The 24,822-nt window shown below is 39.6% G+C and overlaps 1 protein-coding gene and 1 pseudogene across 1 annotated transcript in view; both read left to right on the top strand.

The window, feature by feature from the left end:
* Positions 1 to 24,822, top strand: part of L2HGDH (L-2-hydroxyglutarate dehydrogenase) — a 47,106-nt gene that overhangs the window by 7,922 nt on the left and 14,362 nt on the right. Inside the window, exons 4-6 of the mRNA XM_081511305.1 lie at positions 5,512 to 5,643; positions 14,965 to 15,127; positions 16,273 to 16,307. Of these exons, the coding sequence (XP_081367431.1) occupies positions 5,512 to 5,643; positions 14,965 to 15,127; positions 16,273 to 16,307 (330 nt within the window). The remainder of the gene's footprint in view (positions 1 to 5,511; positions 5,644 to 14,964; positions 15,128 to 16,272; positions 16,308 to 24,822) is intronic.
* LOC145514167 (histone PARylation factor 1 pseudogene) lies at positions 21,756 to 22,808 on the top strand (annotated as a pseudogene).

Here is a 24,822-nt window from a genome sequence, read left to right as displayed (position 1 = left end):
TTTTCATTCCAATCCCAAAGAAAGGCAATGCCAAAGAATGTTCAAACTACCGCACAATTGCACTCATCTCACATGCTAGCAAAGTAAAGCTCAAAATTCTCCAAGACAGGCTTCAGCAATACATGAACCGTGAACTTCCAGATGTTCAAGCTAGTTTTAGAAAAGGCAGAGGAACCAGAGATCAAATTGCCAACATCCAATGGATCATCGAAAAAGCAAGAGAGTACCAGAAAAACATCTATTTCTGCCTCATTGACTATGCCAAAGCTTTGACTGTGTGGATCACAATAAACTCTGGAAAATTCTTTAAGATATGGGAATACCAAACCACCTGACCTGCCTCTTGAGAAACCTGTATGCAGGTCAGGAAGCAACAGTTAGAACCGGACATGGAACAACAGACTGGTTCCAAATAGGAAAAGGAGTGCGTCAAGGCTGTATATTGTCACCCTGCTTATTTAACTTATATGCAGAGTACATCATGAGAAATGCTGGGCTGGAGGAAGCACAAGCTGGAATCAAGATTGTCAGGAGAAATATCAATAACCTCTGATATGCAGATGACACCACCCTTATGGCAGAAAGTGAAGAAGGACTAAAGAGCCTCTTGATGAAAGTGAAAGTGGAGAGTGAAGAAGTTGGCTTAAAGCTCAACATTCAGAAAACTAAGATCATGGCATCTGGTCCCATCACTTCATTGCAGATAGATGGGGAAACAGTGGGTGACTTTATTTTTCTGGGCTCCAAAATCACTGCAGATGGTGACTGCAACCATGAAATTAAAAGACACTTACTCCTTGGAAGGAAAGTTATGACCAACCTAGACAGCATATTAAAAAGCAGAGACATTACTTTGCCAACAAACGTCCGTCTAGTCAAGGCTATGGTTTTTCCAGTGGTTAGGTATGGATGTGAGAGTTGGACTATAAAGAAAGCTGAGCACCGAAGAATTGATGCTTTTGAACTGTGGCGCTGGAGAAGACTCTTGAGAGTCCCTTGGACTGCAGGGAGATCCAACCAGTCCATCCTAAAGGAGATCAGTCCTGGATGTTCATTGGAATGACTGATGTTGAAGCTGAAACTGCAATACTTTGGCCACCTGATGCGAAGAGCTGACTCATTGGAAAAGACCCTGATGCTGGGAAAGATTGAGGGCAGGAGGAGAAGGGGATGACAGAGGTTGAGATGGCTGGATGGCATCACCGACTCGATGGACATGGGTTTGGGTGGACTTAGGGAGTTAGTGATGGACAGGGAGGCCTAGCATGCTTCCGTTCATGGGATCGCAAAGAGTCGGAGAGCGACTGAACTGAACTGAACTGATTGCCTCCAGCACAAAGAACAACTTCCTTCTTCTTCTTCTTCTTCTTCTTTTTTTTTTTTTTTTTTTAATATATATTTTTATTTTTTGACTTCACGGGTCTTAGTTGCAGCATGTGGGATCAGTTCCCCTACCAGGGATCGAACCCAAGCCCCGTGCATTGGGAGAGCAGAGTATTAGCCACTAGACCCCCAGGGAAAATGTGGTGTTTTGTTTTTTTTCTCCTTGGCTGCACTGGGTCTTCCTCAGCTCACAAGCTTAGTTGCCCTGTAGCGTGTGGAATCTTAGTTCCCCTTCCCTGACCAGGGATCAAACCCACATCCCGTGCATTGGAAGGTGGATTCTTAACCACTGGACCACCAGAGAAGTCCCCCAGCTTACTTTTTGACAGATTTCTTAATTCTAACTTTCTCCAGGAGAGCCTTCCCTGCAGCCTTTGCTTTTAGCTTCTCAAGTTTCTTTTGCTTCTCTCTTGCTCTTTGGCCGTGCTGTGTCTTTGTTGCAGTGCTCTGGCTTTCGTGGTGGGGCAGACGCTTCTGTATTTACCGTGCATGGACTTAGTTGCCCTGTGGCATGTGGGATCCTGGTTCCCCCACCAGGAATTGAACCCCTGTCCCCTGCTTTGCAAGGCAGATTCTTAACCACTGGACCACCAGGGAACTCCCCTTCTGCTTCTCTTTTTGTTTCTGCTTGAATGCCCCATCATCTTCATCCAGCTCCTTGGTCTGCTTCAGGTACTTCTTACCACCTTTGCAGCTGGCCTACTGCCCCTTCCCCAGACCCTGCCACCAGAAGTAAAGCTCCCACCCCACCCCCTACACGTGTTCTACCAGTGTAGGTTCATTTTTTAATTGGTTGTGGTATATGACGTAAGGAGGGGGTCCAACTTCATTCTTTTGCATGTGGATATCCAGTTGTCTCAGTGCCATTTGTTGAAAAAAGTATTCTTTCTACAATACATTGTTTTGGCACCTGCATCAAAAATCAGTTGAGCATAAATGTAAGAAGTTGTATTTAGGATTCTCAATTCTATCCCACTTATGTGTGTGTGTCATTATGCCAATACTGTTTGTCAGTATCTCCAAAAGGGTAGCTGGTATTTTTGATACAGATTATACTGAATCTATAGAACAATTTGGGGAGTGCTGCCATCTTAGCAATACTAAATTTTGCAAAACATGAAATTGGGATGTCTTCTCGTTTGTTAATTTTCTTTAATTTCTTTCAACAATATTTTTTATTTTTCATTGAGTTTGATCTCTGGGTCTGGAAGATCCCCTAGAGGAGGGCATGGAAATCCACTACAGTATTTTTGCCTGGAGAATCCCATAGACAGAGGAGCCTGGCAGTCTAAAGTCCATGGGGTCACAGAGTCAGACATGGCGGAAGTGACTTCACATGCATGCAAAGCCTAGCTTTACCTGCGTAGAATCTCTAATGTAGTGTTGAATAGAAGTAGTCAAAGTAGATATCCTTGTGTTCCTGATTTTAGAGAGAAAGCATTCAATCTTTCACTATTAAGTATAATGACAGCTATGGGGTTTTTTTAAGATGTCCTTTACCAGACCGAGGAAATTCCTTTCTACCTGTTATTTTGTTGAGTGTTTTTAATCATGAAATGAAGAAGGGAATGGCAGTCCACTGCAGTGTTCTTGCCTGGAGAATCCCATGGATGGAGGGGCCTGGTGGGCTGCAGTCCATGGGGTCGCACAGAGTCAGACACAAGTGAAGGGACTTAGCACAGCACAATCATGAAAACATGTTGCATTTTCTCAAATGCCTTTTCCACTTTTGTTGAGGCAGTCATGTGTTTTTTGTTCTTTATTCTATTAATATGAATTTATTACATTCATGACTTTTGGATGTTTAATAGGTCTTGCATTCATGCAGTGAATCTCACTTGATCTTGATATATAATTCTTTTTATATGTTGCCACATTCAGTTTACTAGTACTTTGTTCAGAATTTTTGTATCAATATTCATAAGGTATGTTGATATGCAGTTTTTGTTTTCTTTTGATGTCTTTGTCTTGGTTTGACTGTTAACTGATCTTGTTGAATTAGGAAGTGTTTCTGTTTTTTGGGAGATTTTGTGAAGAATTGGTACTAAGTCTTCTTTAAATACTTGGTAGCATTCATGAGGTCTGAGCCATTAAAAGTTATTAATTCTGTTTCTTTAGTTGTTATAGGTCTATTCACGTATTCTTTTTCTTCTGAGTCAGTTTGAAACGTTTGTGTCAGTTTTCCCATTTCATATAAATTATCTAACTTGTTGGCTTGCAGTTGTTCACAGTATTTCCTTATAACTCCTCTCCATGTAATTTTTAAGAATAAAAGATCGTTGTTGCCCTTAAAAATGCTAAGAAGAATTTTTTAATGATGTGGGAAAATGGTCTTGACATACTATTAAGCAAAAAAAGCAAAACGTAGAAGTGTATTTACAGTTTTTATGGTTGCATTATGAGGGTTGGTTTGTTTGTTTGTTTTCCGATCCTTGAAGCCAAAGGAACCAACCAGCATCCACTGCACACCTCTGAGAAGCATAGCAGGCCCCATTCCTGCCCATAGGATGATTTTGAGCTCTGTAACACCTGCTTCTTTCTGGAGCCTTGAATACTACTTCATATTCCCTCTTCACATAAAATCATGTCATTGCTTTTAACCCACTCAGCTCAGCTCCAGGGATTAATTTACAGATTGCTGCTTCCAGGCCATGGCAGTGTCAGTGTGACTTAATAACCTGATTTCATAATTTTCCTGGTTCAGTCACTTATTTGAGTATTTGCCCATCTCCAACTTCTTTTTTTTTAATCAAGTTTGATGTCCTTTTATTTATTTGAATTGAAGTATAATTAACATGTAAGAATTTTTTTCCTTGTAATGATGTACTTTTTAAAAAATATTATATGATCCTTTAAAAAAATATTGTATTTATTTATTTTTAGCTGGTTCTTTGTTGCTACATGCAGACTTTCTCTAGTTGCAAAGAACGGGCTACTCTCTAGTTGTGGTGCACATGCTTTGTGTGGTGGTTTTTCCTGATGCAAGGCACAGGCTCTAGAGTGCACTGGCTTCAGTTGCCCCTCGGCATGTGGAATTTTTCAGGAGCAGAGATTGAACCCATGTCCTCTGCATTAGCAGGTGGATTCTTAACCACTGGATCACCAGGGAAGTCCATAATGAGGACTTTTAAGATCTACTTTCTGAGCGACTTTCAAATATGCAATTACTAACTATACACAGTTGCTAACTATAAATACACAATTACTAACTGTAGTCACCATGCTGTACATTACATCCCTGTAACTTACTTACTTTGTATATGGAAGTCTGTACAGAGTTTGTAAAGGGTTCTTGATATATTCTGCATATTAGATACTTATCATTGATATGATTTACAAATATTTTCTCCTGTTCAGTGCATTATCTTTTTACTTTCTTGATAGCGCTGTCTGATTCCACATCTGTTTTTAAGGTGAAGTATTTGTTGACTTAAATAACCTTTACACTTTGATTAAAAGTATTACTTCATGGACTGTGATTGACTCCTTGCTATGAAATAGTGATTTTTGAATTCTAATGTACTTGTGAATATCATCTGTGTTTTCCTTTGCTGGTAACTGTTAAGTAAGAAAGAAACTACCTCAAACAGATACTTTGCCCAGAAATAAATATTAATAGAAGAGGAATCTTGAGTAAAGTTGATGAATTTTCTGTTTTTCTCCTCTGTGACAGAATGCATCAGTAAATACTTTGAAAAGTACTTTATTCCAGAAAATAGTTTTCTGTTCGTGATATCCCATTATACTGAATACTTCCTATCTCTCTTATATTCTGTTTTTTGTTTTTTTAATGTAAAGACAAAACAAGCTGTGCTTCATTCCCCTCTGGGATTGAAACAGTGATGGGGATACGTATGGCCAAGATGCACATAGCAGCTGTGATGGCAGATGTGAAAACTGAGGCTATGCCTCACCTTTGTCTTAATGCAGTCTAAAGACAAATATTTTTGGTGGAGGAAGAGTGAAGTCATGGAGAAAGGGAGAAGTAGATACACAAAGCAAAAAGCAGTTTTTAAAACTCAACCCAATTTGAATCATAAAAAATTTATGATTTTCTGTTGACTTTATCTTTCATAGCTGATGATATGTTTAACTTTATTCATATTCTTTGTGGTTTTTCTTTCTAAGCTTATAGTGGCTGTTGAACAAGAAGAAATTCCCAGACTTCAGGCCCTGTATGAGAGAGGCCTGCAGAATGGTGTCCAGGGCCTGAGGCTGATCCAACAGGAGGACATAAAAAAGAAGGAACCATATTGTAGGGTAAGTGATTCACTAACCCCACACACATGCTCACAGGGATATTTTCCATTGGGGCTCAGTCCTGTGACATGGAGGCTGGGGGTGAGCCTATAGGAAGCAGGAATCATAGAAACAGATAATCTTGTCACAGGAGCATTGAGGTGACAGACACAAGAGGGCATTGCCACAAACTCTGGATAGCTGATTTCTTCTTCCCTGTGAGAAACTACCAGGTCCAAAGAACACAGGCAAAGGCAGGAGGAAGTCTGAGACCCTGTGACATATTGGGAAAGCACTGAGGGGTGAGGTGTGGTTGGGTCATAGGGTGTGTAGTGAGAGATAACAGATGAGATTGGAAAGGCAGGACTAGCCCACATAAAGGGCCTGATAGTCATGCTGATACTTTGAAGCTTACCCAGTAGACATGGTTAGCCACTGAAAATTTTTGAGAAGCATGGCTGCAGTATCTGGTCTGCTTCAGGAGCATGTGAAGGGTGGGTTATAGAGTATCTGGCTTAAAACATGCTATGGGGAAAACCAGATCTTCTTTATTTGTGATGGAGACTTGAATATATATATTAAATAGTTACTCTGCTTATCAACTTTCCTTGAAAGCCTTTTAGAGGCTACTGTTACAGTGAATTGCTATATCTCCTGTTTTCCATTCCTCAGGGTGTTTTTTTTTTTAATTTTTACTGGAATATAGTTGATTTACAATGTTGTGTTAGTTTCAGGTGTATATCAAAGTGAATTAGTTATACATATACACATGTCCACTCTTTTTTATATTCTTTTCCCATATAGGCCATTACAGAGTATTGAGTGGAGTTCCCTGTGCTATACAGTAGGTCCTTATTGTTGTTGTTTAGTCACTAAGTCATGTCTGACTCTTTTGCAGCCCCATGGACTGTAGCCCACCAGGCTCCTCTGTCCATGGAATTTTCCCAGCAAGTATACTGGAGTGTGTGGCCATTTCCTTTTGCAGGGGATCTTCCCAAAATATGTGTGTGTGTGTGTATATATATATATATATATAATAAAATAGATAAAAGTACATATAAGTATATAGCCCAAATTGTGCGTGTATATATGTATAATATATACACAATAATAGTATGTGTGTGTGTGTGTATATATATATGTATATACATACATATATATATATATATACAATACATATATACAATATATGTATATATACAATACATATATACAATATGTAAAAATAGATAACTAGTAAAGACCTATGGGCTTCCCCAGTGGCTCAGCAGGAAAGAATCCTCCTGCAGTGCAGGAGACGTGGGTTTGATCCCTGGGTCAGGAAGATCCCCTGGAGGAGGGCATGGCAACCCACTCCAGTATTCTGGTTGGGAAGATCCCATGGACAGAGGAGACTGGTGGGCTACTGTCCATGGGGTTACAAAAGAGTTGAACACAACTGAAGCAACTAACCACCACCATGTATCTATTTTGTCTATTTATTTGTATCTTTTATATATATGTATATTTTTTAATATATACAGTAGTGTGTATATATCAATCCCAATTTATCCACCCCCCCTTACCCCCTGGTAACCATAGGTTTGCTTTCTACATCTGTCCCCAGTGTTTTAATGACATTATACAATATTTGGACTCTGGGTACCTATCTTAGTAAGTATGACATTGAACTCACTATCAGACGATGCTTATCGAAAGCTCGCTTTAGAGAAACACTGTTTAAAGAAGAGAGCCTAGATTATATGTAGACCATTCATTCTTATACATCTCTCCAGACCACCAGATTGTGGTACACCTATACTAGAGTGTTTTTCTCTCCCCACCTACTCCTTGACCCCAGATTACTCTCCTTGAGTTGTGTTTTGCTTTTTTGGCATCAGCCTATGAAGAAAGTCATTGTGTCACTCACTAAGGCCTCTACTGTAAGAAGATAGGTTCGCTGTTAAATAGCATCTTTTTGAGAACACTCAGGAGAAATTTCTCTCAGACCTCAGTTTTAAGTATAATTTTTTCTTCCTGAGCACAGTTTCTGTCTGTGGACACTGTAACTGATTGCATTGTCCTGTTTGCCTTGATCCTAAGCAGGACACATTTGTGCCCTACTCTTGCTAAGTACCTAAAGCCTTAAGCATGCATTTTTATTTTTATGCACTAATTTCACTCTTTGTTTCATCTTGTCTTTTCATCTTTGTTTTCTGTACGCTCTTATTTTTTGGAACTTGTTATTGAATCGTAGCATATCAGTACATCCAAAATCGTCAACTTGATGAATTTTCATGAAATGTGATCAGCATCCAGATCAACAAACAGAACATTACCTGCTTCATTTTGGTTGTTTAATTCACTTACTGATTCTAACAGTTTGTCTGTAAGTTCTTTTTTTTTTTTTGGCCATTTTGCAGGGCACATAGGATCTTAGTTCCCCAACCAGGGATAGAACCTGCATCCCCTGCAGTGGAAGCATGGGTTCTTAACCACTGGACTGCTATGGAAGTCCTAATTCTTCTTCTGTATTTTCTATATACAATCATATTGTCTGCAAATAATAACTTCCAATCCATGTACTTGTCTGGTTTAAAATTTAATGCTAGTATATATTGTTTCGTATGTATTTTCGTTTGTTTTTACAAGCTGCTTCAAATCCTTTTATACAAAGACAATACAGAATTAATTTTTCATAAGTTATCTTTGGTTGTGCAGTTAAGGTTGGATCAAAATATTTGATTTTCTTAAGTAGTATAAAGTTCCCAAGAGATTGGTAGTACCTAGGTATCTGGATAGTGTTGAATTTCTTCCTGCAGAGAAGGTCATAGCATCTTTGACTCCAGCAGACTTCACCTCTCTTTCCCTTTGGACTCAGAATAGTAAGAGTGTTTTCCTTGTAGGAGCAGATCTTCTTCTCCCTTTTCCTCTCCCCATATAGTTCTTATTTCTCTGAGATGATGAATGAATGACTGATTTTTTAATAAAAAGAAGACACATTCATTGAATATCTGATTTTGTCTACTTTCTTCTGGCTTTGAGCAAATGCTACATGGGTCTTAAGCCAGGATTGGCAAACTGTGGCCAGTGTGGGCCAAGTCCACAACCTGTTGTTAATGACCTATTAAGCTGTTTTAAATGGTCGAGAAAAATTAAAAATAATATTTTGTGACAGTGAAAATTATATGAAACAAAATTTCAGTGTCACGCAAATAAATTTTTATTGGCATATAACCATACTTACTCATTTATGTGTTGTCTGTGGCTGCTTTTGTGCCAAACAGCCAACTCGAGTAGTTACAGCAGAGACCTTAAGCTTCACATGGACAAAAATATTTACTATCTGGCCCTTTACAGAAAAAATTACCAGCTCCTGATCTAAACAGTAGGGAGCCACTGAAGGATTTTGGCAGGAAAATGATATGCAAACTGTGTTAATTAAAGAAAAGTTAATCAAACTCTCGTACATAGGATGAAACTGGTCGTGGGAGAGAGGGGAGCCTTGAAGTGGGAGGTGAGAGCCATTTATATATTTATTTTTGGAAGCAGCTTTATTATGACACCACCAACACTACCTATTTATAGTTATTTTTAGAATCAGTTCAGTTCAGCCGCTCAGTTGCATCTGACTCTGCGACCCCATGGACTGCAGCACCCAGGCTTCCCTGTCCATCACCAACTCCCGGAGCTTCCTCAAACTCATGCTGGCTCATTGAGTCAGTGATGCCAGCCAACCATCTCATCCTCTGTCGTCCCCTATTTTTAGAATACCTGATTCCTTTCTGCTGGGCTTCCCTGGTGGCTCAGATGGTGAAGAATCTGCATGCAATACAGGAGACCTGGGTTCGATCCCTGGGTCAGGAAGATCCCCTAGAGAAGGAAATGCTAACCCACTCCAGTATTCTTGCCTGGAGAATTCCATGGACAGAGGAGCCTGGCAGGCTAAAATCCAGGGGGTCTGAAAGAGTGGGAGACAACTGAGCAACTAACATTACTACTACTGTATATCATAGGTCAGTAATTTCTAGACTTAAGGCAGTTTTGACTACTATTCTTTATCTCACTGAATTTTTCTCTCTTTTTCCCCCACAAAATGGGATCTAACATAAGATGAGCAGCAGTTTGTGATGGCTGAGAAGTCAAACATAAATTTAAATCTCATATCTGCCTATTTAACAGCTGTTTACCTTAAGTTAAAATTTTTCTAAACCTCAGACTCCTTGTTTGTAAAATGGAGGTTGTTCTGAGAATTAAATACAATAATATATGTAAAGCATCCAGGATATGTTAATACTCAAGAAGTAATGGTTATTATTTTGTGCTTTATGTGAGCAGTAATTCTGGTGAATTAAAATTGATTTTTTTTGAGATACTTGGGTACTTTTCATGACATCTGATAACTTTTTTATGTTCTTTTCCTCCTGGTTTACATTTTTCCCTTTTCCTAATACTTTTCTTGTAACTCATTATTTTATTCTGTTTATTTCCTTTAAGCCATGTCAATTCCTCTGTAGAATAAAATAGGCTATTTCAAAACATTGTTGAGAGATCCTAGGATATCTTCAAACTAGGGTTGTGAGTAACTCATATAAGAGCTTGTTTTAGTCAGTTGGGACTGCTGCAACAAAGTGTGTGCTCAGTCGTGTCCAACTCTTTTCAACCCTGTGGAGCCCACCAGCCTCCTCTGTTCATGGAGTTTTCCAGGCAAGAACTCTGGAGTGGGTTGCCACTTCCTACTCCAGGGGATTCCCAACCCAGGGATTCATCCCTCTTCTCTGTGTCTCTCAGTTTGGCAGGCGGATTCTTTACCACTAGTGCCATCTGGAAAGTGGACCAGTTAGCTTATAAGTGCCAGGTATTTATTTCTCATAGTTCTAGAGGCTAGAAGTCTGAGATCAAGGCTCTGAAAGATTTGATGTCTGGTGAGGACCCACCTCCTGGTTCATAGACCATCTTCTAGCTGTGTTCTCACAATACTTAAGGGGTGAGGGAGCTCTCTGGAGTCTCTTTTATAAGGCCACTAATCCCATTCATGAAGGCTCCATCCTCATTACCTAATCACTTCCCAAATGCCCCATCTCCAAATACTGTCACATTGGTCATTAGGTTTCAGTCTATGAATTTTGGAGGCCCACAGACATTCAGTCTATAGCAGAACTGGCTGTTTATACTAATGCCATACTTAAAAGGAAAAAAAAATATTAGTATTAAAGAGATTAGGGAGCTATACACTATGGGGGCAGGAAGTATTAATATACCGGAAATCTCTGTTCCTTCTGCTCAGTTTTCCTGTGAACCTAAAACTGCTCTAAAAAATCAAATCTACTAAAAAAATGAAATTAAACTTGCTTCCCATCTCTTATCTATACAGTGCTTTACAAAAATTATTGAGTGCTCCCTGATTATAAAACAGCTAAACCTGTTTCTGTTTTATTGTTTTGTGTGATTTTGATAGTGTTTGGTTGTGAAACTAAGATGTCAGAATCTCACTGATCTGTATCAGGTATTACCTGGCATTTGAGAATAAAACAATTTGTAACCTCCTGCAGAGAGGCATGCTAATTTTTAACATGTGTTTCTGTTTTTATGTACTATCAAGAAACTGTTTCAGACTTTAAGATTAGTGTACAATATAAATTAATAAAAAGACATATGAGCCCCTGACCTCACTGTGGATTTGGTCATGATGTAAAAATAATATTGACTTTGGGGTTTGGGAAACAAAGTTATTGATTTCATGATGGTACTAAAATCTTAGGGATTTGGAAGATTCCAGCTAGTCAACTGAAACAACAGCCGTCTGTTGTGTATCTGAGCACTTTAGAAATTAAAAAAAAAAAAAATAGAAAAAAGGGACCCATGGTTCTTTATATCATGCCTTACTGTTAAAAACAAAACAAAACAGCATTTTGTACATCATAAAGATTAAGGATGAGTCTGAATATTGTTCTGTGCACCTGACCATGTGATCCTCACACTTCTCAGAATGAGGTAGATGAAGTATGTATATATAGATAATCAAGTTAATTTGACCCATTTTCTTCTTTACTGTGTGCCCAGCACTACAGTGGGTACTGCAGATATGAAGGTAAGACATTGCCATGATCCTGAAAGAAGTTAGAGTGTAGGAGAAGATGGTTTTAATATAGTGATAACCAGTCCATCCTAAAGGAGATCAGTCCTGGGTGTTCATTGGAAGGACTGATGTTGAAGCTGAAACTCCAATACTTTGGCCACCTCATGCGAAGAGTTGACTCATTGGAAAAGACCCTAATGCTGAGAAGGATTGGGGCCAGGAGAAGGGGACGACAGAGGATGAGATGGTTGGATGGCATCACTGACTGGATGGACATGGGTTTGGGTAGACTCCGGGAGTTGGTGATGGACAGGGAGGCCTGGCGTGCTGCGATTCATGGGGTCGCAAAGAGTCGGACACGACTGAGCGACTGAACTGAACTGAACTGATCATGATAGAACTGATACTCTGTCTTGTACCAAGGTAAGGGAGAGCTTTTAGTTTAGTCTGAAAGTCTAGGAAAGTCTTCTCAGAGGTGAGCCCCCTGCTTGAAAGATGAATAAGTAGTGTAACTTCTAAGAGAGGTATATGTTTCTCTTCCCTGAGGCCTCTGCAGTAGTGATCTACTTTATAGAAGGCCACATTATGGTTATCAATGTCTAGACATTTTTAGGAGTGGCAATATATAGTGGAAAGTATACTTCGGTTTTTCATAAAGGTGTCCTGAGTAAATTTCTCCCTTTTCCCCCAAATTCACGGCCACTACCAGGAATGGGTGGCAAAATTTCCATGGGGTAGGGTTTCTTCTCTTTCTTCCAGGCCCTCCAGAAAGAAGCAGTTTGTCAGGGGAACTCTGAAAGGGTTTCTTCTATCAGATCTCTTTAAGAAGAAAATTAAGTGCCCCTAGTGGGAGTATCTGAGAAAGTTTTAAACTGCATCTGTAACCTTTGAAGGATGGCTCTTGACAGTGCTCTCTATGCCTCTCTATCCTGACTGCTTCCTCTGACCTTCGGTGTGCTGATCCAGCTGCCTTACTTTAACTCTATTGGTCAGTCACATATTCCTCCAGCCTCCCGACTGACTTCCAACTCTTAGCTTTCCCTGACCCTCTTGGCTGGTCCTTTTCCAACCACCTGACCTGCCATGACATCAGATTTCAAGCTCTGACCTGGTGACCTGTACAGTGCACGTGCGGTCTGGGGGCTGACAGACACAGCCAGCCTGTCCCCTAACCCTGCCCTAGGCCAGAGTGTCAACAGCTTGGCAACAGTGATTTGTTCCACCTTCCCCCTCATACACATTCAGGCAAGGCACACCAACATCTCATGAGGAGGGTCAGAGCCAAGACCAGAAAGGGAAGAAAGAAGGAAACCTGTTAGGAAGGGTAAAATTTGATATATGTTTAAAAGACAGCCCTCAGAAGTTCATTCAGTCAGTAAACATTTGAGTGCCTTCTGTGTGTGTCAGGCATGTGCTGGATTAGAGGAGTAGAAGATGAATAAGGAGGATATTTGGGATGATAGAAAAAGATTGATACGAAGCACTTGTACACATGCTATTTTACCCCTCTGTTATCATACTTATCACATAGTTTTATGCTATGTAAGGAAGTTTTTGTGACTAAACTCTTTAGTATTATCTTAAATTAGCATCCAAGGTTATTGTATCCCAAATACTATTTGTAGGTTGAAATTGAATTCTACTTATTGGACCTGTGAATCTGGGAATTTCAGGCAATAGAAGTTCTAGTGTAAAATCTTACATGTGTCTTCTGTGTTGAAACGGAACGATTTCCTTTTCTTGGCAAGTGCTCTCAAATTCTGGAAGCAAGACTGTCAGGAAAAGGATGAATTTTGCCACGTTAGGTTCAGCTTGTGAAAAGGGCCTGAGATTGTGAGTCTTCACTTTTAGTGCCATCTGGCCATTTGGAAACATTGGTCAGGGTTGATTGGCAAAATCAAAAGCTTTTAAAGGCCAGACAGGTAAATGCACTGGGCTGGAGTGGAGCAGTGAATACAGATGAGATATTTAATATTATCAGATGTCATTTTAAAACTGTAACAGCAGTGCAGTGCTGCCCAGGAGGATGGTAGCACTTAAGTCAGACTCAACTTCTGGGCTTTAGTTATCCTGGGAACCAGTCTGCCCTCTTAGGGGAAATTGACTGAGAAAACTGATATACTCTTATATACAAAAAGGCAACAGAAAATGGTGCCATTTCCAAGCACTCACCAAAATGTAGTCAGTATTTAGTGTGTGAAATTCTACTCGTATCCTTTTCTTCACAATTAGAAAAGGCCTATGCACATTCAACACTTACTCTGAAAAATTAAATATGTATGGTTGTAGATAATTCATTTATAGAGTTTAAACATGTTTTGAGTGGCAACTGACACACACACACACTCCAACATAGCAATTAAATACACACACACACACACACACACACACACACTCTCTCTCTCTCTCTCTCTCTCTCTCTCTCTCTCTCTCTCTCTCCAACATAGCAATTAAATACCCAGGCTGTTACTTTCTCCATATTGCCTGAAGAGAAAGTTTGAATTAACCACATAAAATCTCCATTCAGTAGTTGCAGTCTTGAAGATAGATTCTGCAGCAAATCAAATCAATACTCTGAAAACATTGTGAACAACTCTGAGCTCTCATTGAGTGTGCATGACAGATAATATACTACTGGGAAAATCTTAGCGCAGTTTATATAAAGAAATTGGTGATACAGAATTTGACTCAGAATCAGATATGTTTAAGGATAAGTAAAACTGAAAGACTCATTGTAGCAGCTAGAAGAGCCTGGAAAAATTAACTCCTCTAAGGAGGAGAATTATTTCCAGATTATAGAGGTTTTCTTATTTAGTTAATATTATTTCTATTATCTGTTAGACAATTTGTATATGTATTCAGTATCAAATTTAGGCACTGAATTGAGAAAGCTTTTATTTTATTTTTCTTTAAGACTATCAGATGTTTGCCAGAAAAGGCTAATTGTGCGTTATCCATCAATATGAACTGTAAAAAAAAAATTCAGCCAAAGATCAAATTTATTGGACAACCTGTTGTTTAGTTGCGAAGTCATGTTCAACTCTTAGACGCTATGGACTGTAGCCTGCCAGGCTTCTCTGTCCATGGGATTTCCAGGCAAGAATACTGGAGTGAGTTTCTGTGCCCTCTTCCAGGGTATCTTCCCGACCCAGGGATCAAGCCCAAGTCTCCTGCATTGGCAGGTGGATTCTTTACCACTGAGCCACCAGGGAAGCTTCATTGGAGAGCCTCTTCTCAGAAAATTTTAATTATATTGTCTTGATTTTTTCACAATTCTGTCCCAGGGTCTAATGGCTATTGATTGTCCTTATACTGGCATCGTGGACTATCGGCAGGTGGCTTTGTCATTTGCCAAGGATTTCCAAGAAGCAGGTGGCTCTGTTTTGACCAATTTTGAAGTAGAAGATATTGAAATGGCTAGAGAAAGTCCTTCAAGAAGTAAAGATGGTAAGCTGTCCTTGTCTTTTCTTTTGAATACTTGAATTGACTTTAAAGAAACTTGGGACTGTTTCTGTCTAGGGTAGCACTGACAAGAGGATCACCAGGAGCTAGCTACAGTAAGGCACAGAGCTGGAAGCAGGTGCAGAAGCGAAATTAGCTCCCAAACACTTTCCTATCCAATAGGTTAGACTCAGAATCCCCTGGGGATGCTTGTTAAAAATGCAGATTTTAGCATCCCTCAGTCTTACTGAATCAGACTGTCTGGGGATAGGACATGACTCAGCCATTCTGAACCCCCCACCCCCCAATTCCCCCACTGTAGCCTGCACTTAGAGTTTATTTTGTTTTGCTTTGGGGGCACAGATTTTTTTTTTTTTTAACCAAATGAATTAGTCATTAAGCCTTAAATTTGTTGTTTGGAAATTTGAAGGGAAAAAGAAGTAGTGCTCAGTTCATTCTTTCTTGACAGGCCTTTAAGGAGATCTGGGCTATCTGAAGCAATCATTTTCCCAGTGTCCTTCTAAATTCTAAGATGATGAGCAAAACTGTTAAATAATTGAGATTGTTAGGTAGGTAGCATAATCAGTCAAATTTATGATGTGAGTAAGTAAATCATATTCTTTACCTGTTATCCATATGCATTATAGGTCTTTAAGATCACATGTATCTGATTGGCAACAAATTTTAGAAATAGTTTATCATTGGAAATTTTGTGTTGTAATAACTCTTGCTTCTCTATACAACCTAGAATTTGCAAGGATTCAGATAACGAACAGTTGAATGACAAGTGTCATAGCATTCTTCCAATGGAAAAATACATACCGATTTGTGATGGCCCATTTTATAGCATGTTTTCTAGGATTGTGGTTCACAGAAAAGCTGGGCCTTGTAGTGTTGGAGCTGAGGTGGGGAATGGTTTACAGATTAAGTGAATGGAAATAAAATATGCTAAAAAAACATGTCAGAGTTTTATATATTGTCAAATATTAACTAGTTTAATCTCGTTACTTGGTAAAAAGTAAACTTTAGAATGAAAAGTAGGAGCCAGTCATGGTTATGACAGAGATAATCCCTGAAATTTATGACTAGAATAATATTTAATGTAGGCCTTCTTTTGCTAAAAATAAATCTTTCACTAATTTTTTTTTCAGGGATGAAATATCCAATTGTTATAAGGAATACAAAGGTAAAGATTCTTTTTTAAAAAAATCTTTATTTATGTATTTGGCTGTGCCAGGTCTTAGTTGTGTCTTGCAGGTTCTTGTAGTTGCAGCTTGCAGGCTCTTGGGATCATTAGTTGTGGCATGTGGGATCTAGTTCTACCACCAAGGATCGAACCTGAGCCCCTTACATTAGAAGCACAGAGTCTTAACCACTGGTTCACCAGGGAAATCCCAAGATTCTTTTTTTTTTAATAAATTGATTTATTTTAGTTGGGGGCTAATTACTTTACAATATTGTAATAGTTTTTGCCATACATTGACATGAATCAGCCATGGGTTTACATGTGTTCCCCTTCCTGGACCTCCCACCCACCTCCCTCCCCATCCCATCCAAGATTCTTAAGTAAACTACTTTCATCTACTTTACCTACTGTCATCTTCTTTCTTAAAAAGTTGAATTAAACCACAATGCTGTATTTTATGTCATTGAATGAAATTTGCCTACTGTAAAAGTTATTCTGAGAAAAATCCATTGGGAACAATATAAAAACTTTCATTCTAAGAGAGGTTTCAACTTGGAAATGTCTTCATCAAGTGATTGTGCCAGCAAAGGATAGGATTATAAGCACTTGGAGTAATGAAAACTGATAGATGTTTTATCATTTCTGCCTACTTATCTGCATGAACTTATTATTAACTCTCTACTAATTATAAGACTTTGGGGACAGGGAGCAGGCCGTGCAGGGAGAGATGGGCTGCTTTTCTTCATCTTCTCATAGTCTAAAACAAGAATTATTGAATAGCATAGAAGTATTGTGTTAGCTGTTTGTTTGCCAAGCGATCAGAGTTCAGTCAGTCAGGAGAGTAGAGTCATCGATGAGTATTTGGTAGGAATTAGGCCTTACACAGTTTTGAAAGTATTTAGGGAGATGAAAATTCAGAAGGGGAGTTGGTAGATCAGGAGGCATCTCCAGCCAGTTTCTGAGAAGCCAAGTGTGTCCGGCTGCTAAAGTTGGAATGTGAACAGAAAGCTTTGTCTATACCCAAGTAGTGGCTGGGGCAGTGCTTGGCCAGTAGGTTGGGTAGTCAGGAGGTGAGCTGAAGGTGGAGCTGTAATTTATCAATACTTGGCAGTGGGTGTTTGGGCCAGAGGTGACCTTCAGAGACTAGTGTGGTTGCTGCTGTACCTCTGCCTCCCAGATCATATGCAGTTGCTGTTTGGTCAGTTTTAAGTTATCACTATAAACTGCAGAAAATTCTTAAAGAGATGGGAATGCCAGACCACCTGACCTGTCTCTTGAGAAACCTGTATGCATGTCAGGAAGCAACAGTTAGAACTGGATATGGAACAACAGACTGGTTCCAAATAGGGAAAGGAGTACATCGAGGCTGTATATTGTCACCCTGCTTATTTAACTTGTATGCAGAGTACATCATGAGAAACACTGGGCTGGAAGAAGCACAAGCTGGAATCAAGATTGCTGGGAGAAATATCAATAACCTCAGATATGCAGACGACACCACCCTATGGCAGAAAGTGAAGAAGAACTAAAAAGCCTCTTGATGAAAGTGAGAGAGGAGAGTGAAAAAGTTGGCTTAAAGCTCAATATTCAGAAAACTAAGATCATGGCATCTGGTCCCATCACTTCATGGGAAATAGATGGGGAAACAATGGAAATAGTGTCAGACTTTATTTTTTTTGGCTCCAAAATCACTGCAGATGGTGATGGCAGCCATGAAATTAAAAGACACTTACTCCTTGCAAGGAAAGTTATGACCAACCTAGATAGCATATTAAAAAGCAGAGACATTACTTTGCCAACAAAGGTCCATCTAGTCACGGCTATGGTTTTTTCAGTGGTCATGAATGGATATGAGAGTTGGACTGTGAAGAAAGCTGAGTGCCGAAGAATTGATGCTTTTGAACTGTGGTGTTGGAGAAGACTCTTGAGAGTCCCTTGGACTGCAAGGAGACCCAACCAGTCCATCCTAAAGGAGATCAGTCCTGGGTGTTCATTGGAAGGACTGATGTTGAAGCTGAAACTCCAATACTTTGGCCACCTCATGTGAAGAGTTGACTCATTGGAAAAGACCCTGATGCTGGGAAGGATTGGGGACAGGAGGAGAAGGGGACGACAGAGGATGAGATGGTTGGATGGCATCACCGACTCTATGGACATGAGTTTGGATGAACTCCGGGAGTTGGTGATGGACGGGGAGGCCTGGCGTGCTGCAATTCATGGGGTCGCAAAGAGTCGGACACAAATGAGCGACTGAAGAACTGAACTGAAGTTAGAAGCATATAAGGAACCGTCAATTCCAGCATAACCAAAGTGACACCATAAACCCCCTGCAGTCCCTCCCTTTTCAATTTGGCACACCCCTTATAACTACATTTATGAAATAGAGTAGAACAATTATGCTTCCATCCACAAGGTGCAACTATCTTTCATACACCTGAAGACAAGCTTTCTCTCCAAAAAGGATATGAAGTCTACTTTTATTGATTGTGAATGTTCATTTCTTTTCTATCTGAGTCACTCTCCCACTTTGAGATCCTGCAATATAAATCCTGAGATAAAAGGTTAATCACTATTTAAGCATCTTAAGTCTCAACTGGAGGTAATTTTCCCTCCTAGGAGACATGTGGCAATGTCTGGAAGCATTTTTCTCATCACACCTAGTAGAAGCAGAGGAGGTGGGGCACTGCTACTGGCATTTAGTGGGTAGAGGCCAGGGAATCTGCTAAGCATCCTACAATGTGAGAGACAGGTCTCCACGATAAAGAGGCATCTGGTCCCACATGTCAGTAATGCTGAAGTTGAGAAACCCCATGTTAGATGATGGGGAAGTGGCAGAGATGGGTGTGCTAGTTGTCTAGGGCTTCCATAACATAGTACCACACACTGGGTGACTTAAGCGGCAGAAATTTATTTTTCCACCTCTCTAGACACTAGAAATCTAGATCAGGGTGCCATCCAAGTTGGCTTCTGGTGTGATCTCTCTTCTCGGCCTGTGGCCGGCTGCCTTTGTCCTTAAGTGGCCTTTTCTCTGTGCCTGCACACGTGCAGAGAGAGAGTGGGAGAGAGCAGTCTCTTGCCCCTATAAGAACACCAGTCCTATGAGATTAGAGTTCCACTTTACAGACCTTATTTAATCTTAATTATCTCCTTAAAGATCCTATCTCCAAATACAGTCTCATTGGGCATCAGGACTTCAACCTATAAATTTGAGGAAGACACAGTTCATTTCAGTAACAATGAGGGTAAAGAAAGAGTTGGGTAATTTATAGGCAATTATATTTATTTTAGAATAAGAAAGAAATACCCCTAGCTACTACACTCCTCATTTCTGTCACCAGTCATGTGGTGATAGCTGATATTTATAATTTCCTTCTTCCACTACTTATTCCACAGTCCCTTTGCCCTTGGCAAGCATCTCAGCTGGTAATGGTTCCTAGTTTGGTGGGGTAACTCAAACTTCCATTCCTAAAGTGTCTGTGCACTTAGCAGCCCTGCTTGTTTTGTGTTGCGGGTTCCATTTTTGGATTCCATTAACTTTTATAATAATATATGGGAAAACTAAAACATATCTCAGGAGAGCTGCATTCCAGACACACTTCTCTTTATCATCTCTGAGCCCTCTTATGTGGTAGCAACTCAGTGTTCCCTTGAGAGAATTGGTTATCCCACCCAGAACAGTAATTCCTTCTGCCTACTGATTCACTGACAGGAGGAGCCCAAAGTGACCAGGTATGACAGTATCAATTTCTGACTTAATGGAACCATTGCTTATTTTCTAATGGAAGCATTTTTCCCTTGGAAACCAAGACCTCTAGACAATCAGAACCAAAAATTGTAGGGCTACGAAGCAAACATTTCGTAAGCAGTTTATTATAATAGTAAGGAGCTACTCCCATTTTCTACCTCTTGATTTCCAGACCTGTGAATCCTGGCTGTGGAAGAAACAACACCATGTATTAGTCACTGGTTTAGAGCATGTAGAGAATTCTGGAAGACACTGCCCCAGGCCTACAGGTGTTGCCAGCCAGCTGGTGCTGTTACTGGATGTTCAAAAGCTCATTCCACTTTTTGTTAGCCAGGTGCTTCAGGACTGTGGGGAAAATGGTAAAATTAGTGCATTCCACAAGCATGAACCTATTGTTATGCTTCATTTCCTGGAAAATAAGCTCACTGATCAGAAGTAATGCTTTTGAGTAAAATACCATAATAGTGAATAAAGCATCCTGTAAGTTCACAGATGGTGGTTTCCATAGAAGCATTGCAGGCGGGAAAGATAAATTTATGTCCAGAGCAAGTGTCTACTCCAGTGATGAGTAAGTGCTGCCTTTGGTTTGTGATTGAAGTGGTCCAGGGACCATGTCAGTGGCTATGCTGATCTCTGCTGTTGGCTGATTGAGCATTCACCTGTGGCTGTAAAGATCAGCCTTGGTGAGTAAGTCCATGTTGCTAAACCCATACATTACCTCCTTGCTGCCATAACCATTTAGTTCATGAAGCCATTGGGTTTGGACGGGGTGCCTGGGGACAGAGGCTAGCTAACATCTACAGGACAGGTCATCTTGTCTACTGATTATTAAAATTTTCCCCCTCCATGATCACTCTTCAGTGAGCATTCATATAGAATTCAAATGTCTTTTTATCCGAACCTGTTTGGAGAGATCCATTCACATACCTTTTCTCCAGAGCTCCTTTTTCTAACCATCCAGCAAACAGTCATTGCACATGAAACAGTATAGATCCATACTTCTAGCCATCTCTGCTTCTAGGTAGGATAAATAACCAAGTATGACATTCTGTGTTCTGCCCCCTTGGGAAGATTGCCCTTTACTACAGTCCTTCAGGGCCACTCCCAAGTGGGGCACTGGTGCTGTAGCTGTTCTTTTCAAGTAACGTCAGAGTGTTGTGCAGAACCATTTGTCAACCTGGCCTGTATTTTTTTCTTCCTTGGTCAGCTGATCACTTTCCATGGGGCCGAGGGAGCAGGTCCAGAGGGAGGAGATGATTTAGCAGTGGAGGTCATGGGCATTTGAGCCACTTGCCTCCACAACTTATGTGTGCCTGCAGGACCTATACATCTCTGATCTTGTATATTCCACTTCCTCTTGATGACAGAGTGCTGCGTACACACCGTTTTGTGGCCTGGTGAGTAAGACAATACCCAGTTCATAATGGGTAGTTCAAATGGTAACTTGGTGACCTGTGGTCAAGTGTTGAATCAAAGGCAGAAGCACTTTCTCAAAAGGAGGCTAATTACCTGCAGAGGATGGTGTAACTTTCCTCCAAAATCCTTAAGTTCTGTGCTGTGATTCCTCCTATAAGGGCCTATCAAAGTCTCCTTAAAACATCACGATCAGCCACACACTTGAATTACTGTCAGAGCTGCTGGATCATGTGGCCCAAGTGGCAGAACAGCCAGGGTGTCCATTCAAAAAAGGATTAAGAAGCAGAATGGTCAGCAGTGGTGGGAAGTGCAGGCCTGGTGAGGAGAGGCAGCAGTATGAAAAAACAGTTGATGTGAAGAAAGAGTAAATCCTGTAAAACTGAGGTCTCCAGTGACTTTAGAAAAGAGATATTAAAAAGAAAATAAGTGTAGAAAATCATTATGGGCATTCTCTGCCTGGAGATTTCTATCACTTCTGGAATTTCTATGAAGGACTTGATCCTGAGAAGTCAGCCAGTTCCCTTTTCTGCAAACTTTGGACTTCGATCAGTGGGTCTTTATGAAACATAAAATGAACAAAAAAATCACCAAGCCCCGATGTTAATCTTCACTGGAGATTTTACTGTGGCCTTCTTGAGTCCCAGACCATTATTTCTGCAGATAATAAAATTCATTTCCACATGGGGTACTTCAGGGAGTCTCCTGATGAACCAACTTCCTGTATGTGTTGGTATAGATGGAGCAAAGAAAAACTATAATTGATCAAAATGGAGATAATGTGTTTGCTGCCATCAGATTTTTTTTTTTTTTTTTTGATGCAAAAACAGAGAAGAAGAAAACTGGTCTCTTGAAAAACATAGATGAAAAATGCACAGAAGCAGCCAGAGCACTGGGTTTACTCTTTGGAACAGAGAACCATGAAGATGAAATACAAAGATAAGAAAGTCATGACAAAGACTTTTCATGAGGCAGGCTTGGTTGTCCCAGTAGAGGAAAATGATGCTGGGTATGGAGAGCTCCCTGAAACAGATGCCAGCTTCAGGGGAATTTGCAAGACAATTGTTGAAGCACCAAGTAATGAAGAGAGGCTAAAAGCTTTGGCTCTCATTCAAGAAATGATGACTTTTGTGCAGTTTGCTAGTGATGAATGTGATTATGGAATGAAGCTTAGGTGGGATGGACTTCTCATGTTATGGTTCAGTTCATACTGTTTTCATAAAGCTGCTGGCCAGCTTTTACCTCTTGCATATACTCTGTGGACAAGAAGTCTCTTTGCAGAAATTATTGAAGATAGTCTGGCAAACAGGAGTAAAGAGAACACAGACCAACTTGCTGCATGAGTGAGAATTGGCTTTCTTGATGTACAATATTTTAAAGCATTAATGTTAAACCTGTGAATTTTGTTTTCGAGAAGCACATAAAACAAACTGATGGAAACATTTACTTAAAACTTTTATAAAGCTAAAAAAGAAACGGATTAAAAGTCTGTTTCTGCTTCTGCCCTAAGGAACATTTTCACTAAAGTGTGGCATCATGTGATCCAAGATACACAGGGGCCTGTGGGAAACCAGGGGATATGTATTTCATTCAGCTTTTATAGTTGTTACTTTTATTTTGGCATTTTCCTCTAGTATAACTAAAGAATATAACTTAAAATTTTAAATATAATTTTAATATATTTTAAAATTATAAAATATAATTTAAAATTTTGAGTCAGCTTATCAAGTTGAATATCTATGCATTTATGACAAGCTAAAAGAAAATGAATTTTTAAAATAAGCTTTTGAGGAGAGGAGTTGCAAACTAAAGATTCATAGGTTGAATATGGGGGAAAAGTCTGTTTCACTTGAATGTGTGAAAGTGTTAGTTGCTCCGTTGCATCTGACTCTTTGCTACCCCATGGATTTAGCCCCCAGGCTCCTCTGTCCATGGAATTCTCCAGGCAAGAATACTAGAGTGCGTTGCTATTTCCTCCTCCAGGGGATCTTCCCGACCCAGGGATCAAACCTTGGTCTCCTGCATTGCAGGCAGATTCTTTACTGTCTGAGCCACCAGAGAAGCTTATGAAATAGCAATAACGATGCATACTTTATTTTTTAAAAGACTTTTATTGTTGAACTAATAAACCAATATAAATTAAAATTTCCATTTTGGGTGTGAAATTAATGTTACTGAATTCTTTAATAATTTTTTTCCTTTGAAATTGTTCCTCAAGTTTTTAAACAAGAACTTCTAAGTTATTGCATTCTGGTACCATTCTACGAATTCTTTTATCTTTACGTTTATCATAAGGCTTATCTTCATTTTATGTTCTAAGAACAAAAGAATTGCTAACTTTTCAAGTAGTAACTAGTAGATTAATATCACTTGAAAAAATTTTTGTACTTCTGCTATATAGTTCTAGATGAACAGAAAAGATATTAACCTACTTAGAAGAGGTATTTTTATTTTTGTTGACATAGTCCTTTGACTTCAAGGATTTTAAAACTTTCAAGAGTTTAGTCTAGCTAATTTGAATTCACTGCAAAGAAGTTTCATCTGTTTTTTTGTCCAAAGTGTGCTTGTATAATTGTTGAAAAGAGGCTTATCTTGGTAGCTGGGCAAAAATAGGATGAACACAGAGATAGGATAAGGATAAATCAGTAAAGGCTAGAAAGAAAGAGAACACTAAGGCAGATGAAAACCTCAAGGCTTCAGAAACAGGTCCTCTCGGAAGGAAATCTAGAAACAAGCGATTACCTGGAGTGAGAAGGTATTAGTTGTTCCCTCTGTAAGAAATAAAGCAATAGAAATGGAGTATGGTAGGGAATTAGGGTTAAATGAAATCATTTAGGAAATTGAGTCACAAATTGGCTAACCCTATCAGAGTAAAGTGAAAAATATGCAGATGATAATCACAAATAAAATTTATGAGAAAACACAGCCTAAGATTAGTAGTCTCCTAGTCATTAAAGCAAACCTTGACTGTAGTGTGCATTCTCAGTAAATGTGGGTTGAATGACTGAGTTTTGAAAAGTAGCCTCACTTTGCAAAGTTGATGCCGATCAGAAGGGAGAAATTGGTTGCTGGGTAGATTATAGTTGGAATTGAGCAAGGTTATTGAGTGTGAAGCAACCTGAGAGTAACAGGATAATTACCCCTAGATAAGACAGGAGAAGCTATTTGAAATAGAGAGGAGGCCAAATGGGTTGAGGCCACCTAAATGAAGGTGGCTTCTTCATGCAATAAGCAGTGAAGAAGTTCCACAGTAGGTCTTTCTAAAAAAGAGCTGTCTGTATGTGGCTTGTTAGGTAGCCTCGCTAGGTCAACCACTGTAACTCTAGACTAAAGTACAAAATTTAAGGTGATATCCTC

The sequence above is a fragment of the Giraffa tippelskirchi genome, chromosome 7 (assembly GCF_054371585.1).
Source record: "Giraffa tippelskirchi isolate mGirTip1 chromosome 7, T2T-mGirTip1v1.2.pri, whole genome shotgun sequence".
Taxonomy (NCBI): Eukaryota; Metazoa; Chordata; class Mammalia; order Artiodactyla; family Giraffidae; genus Giraffa; species Giraffa tippelskirchi.
Note: the sequence above shows the minus strand (reverse complement) of the source record. Positions and strands in the feature narration are given on the sequence as shown.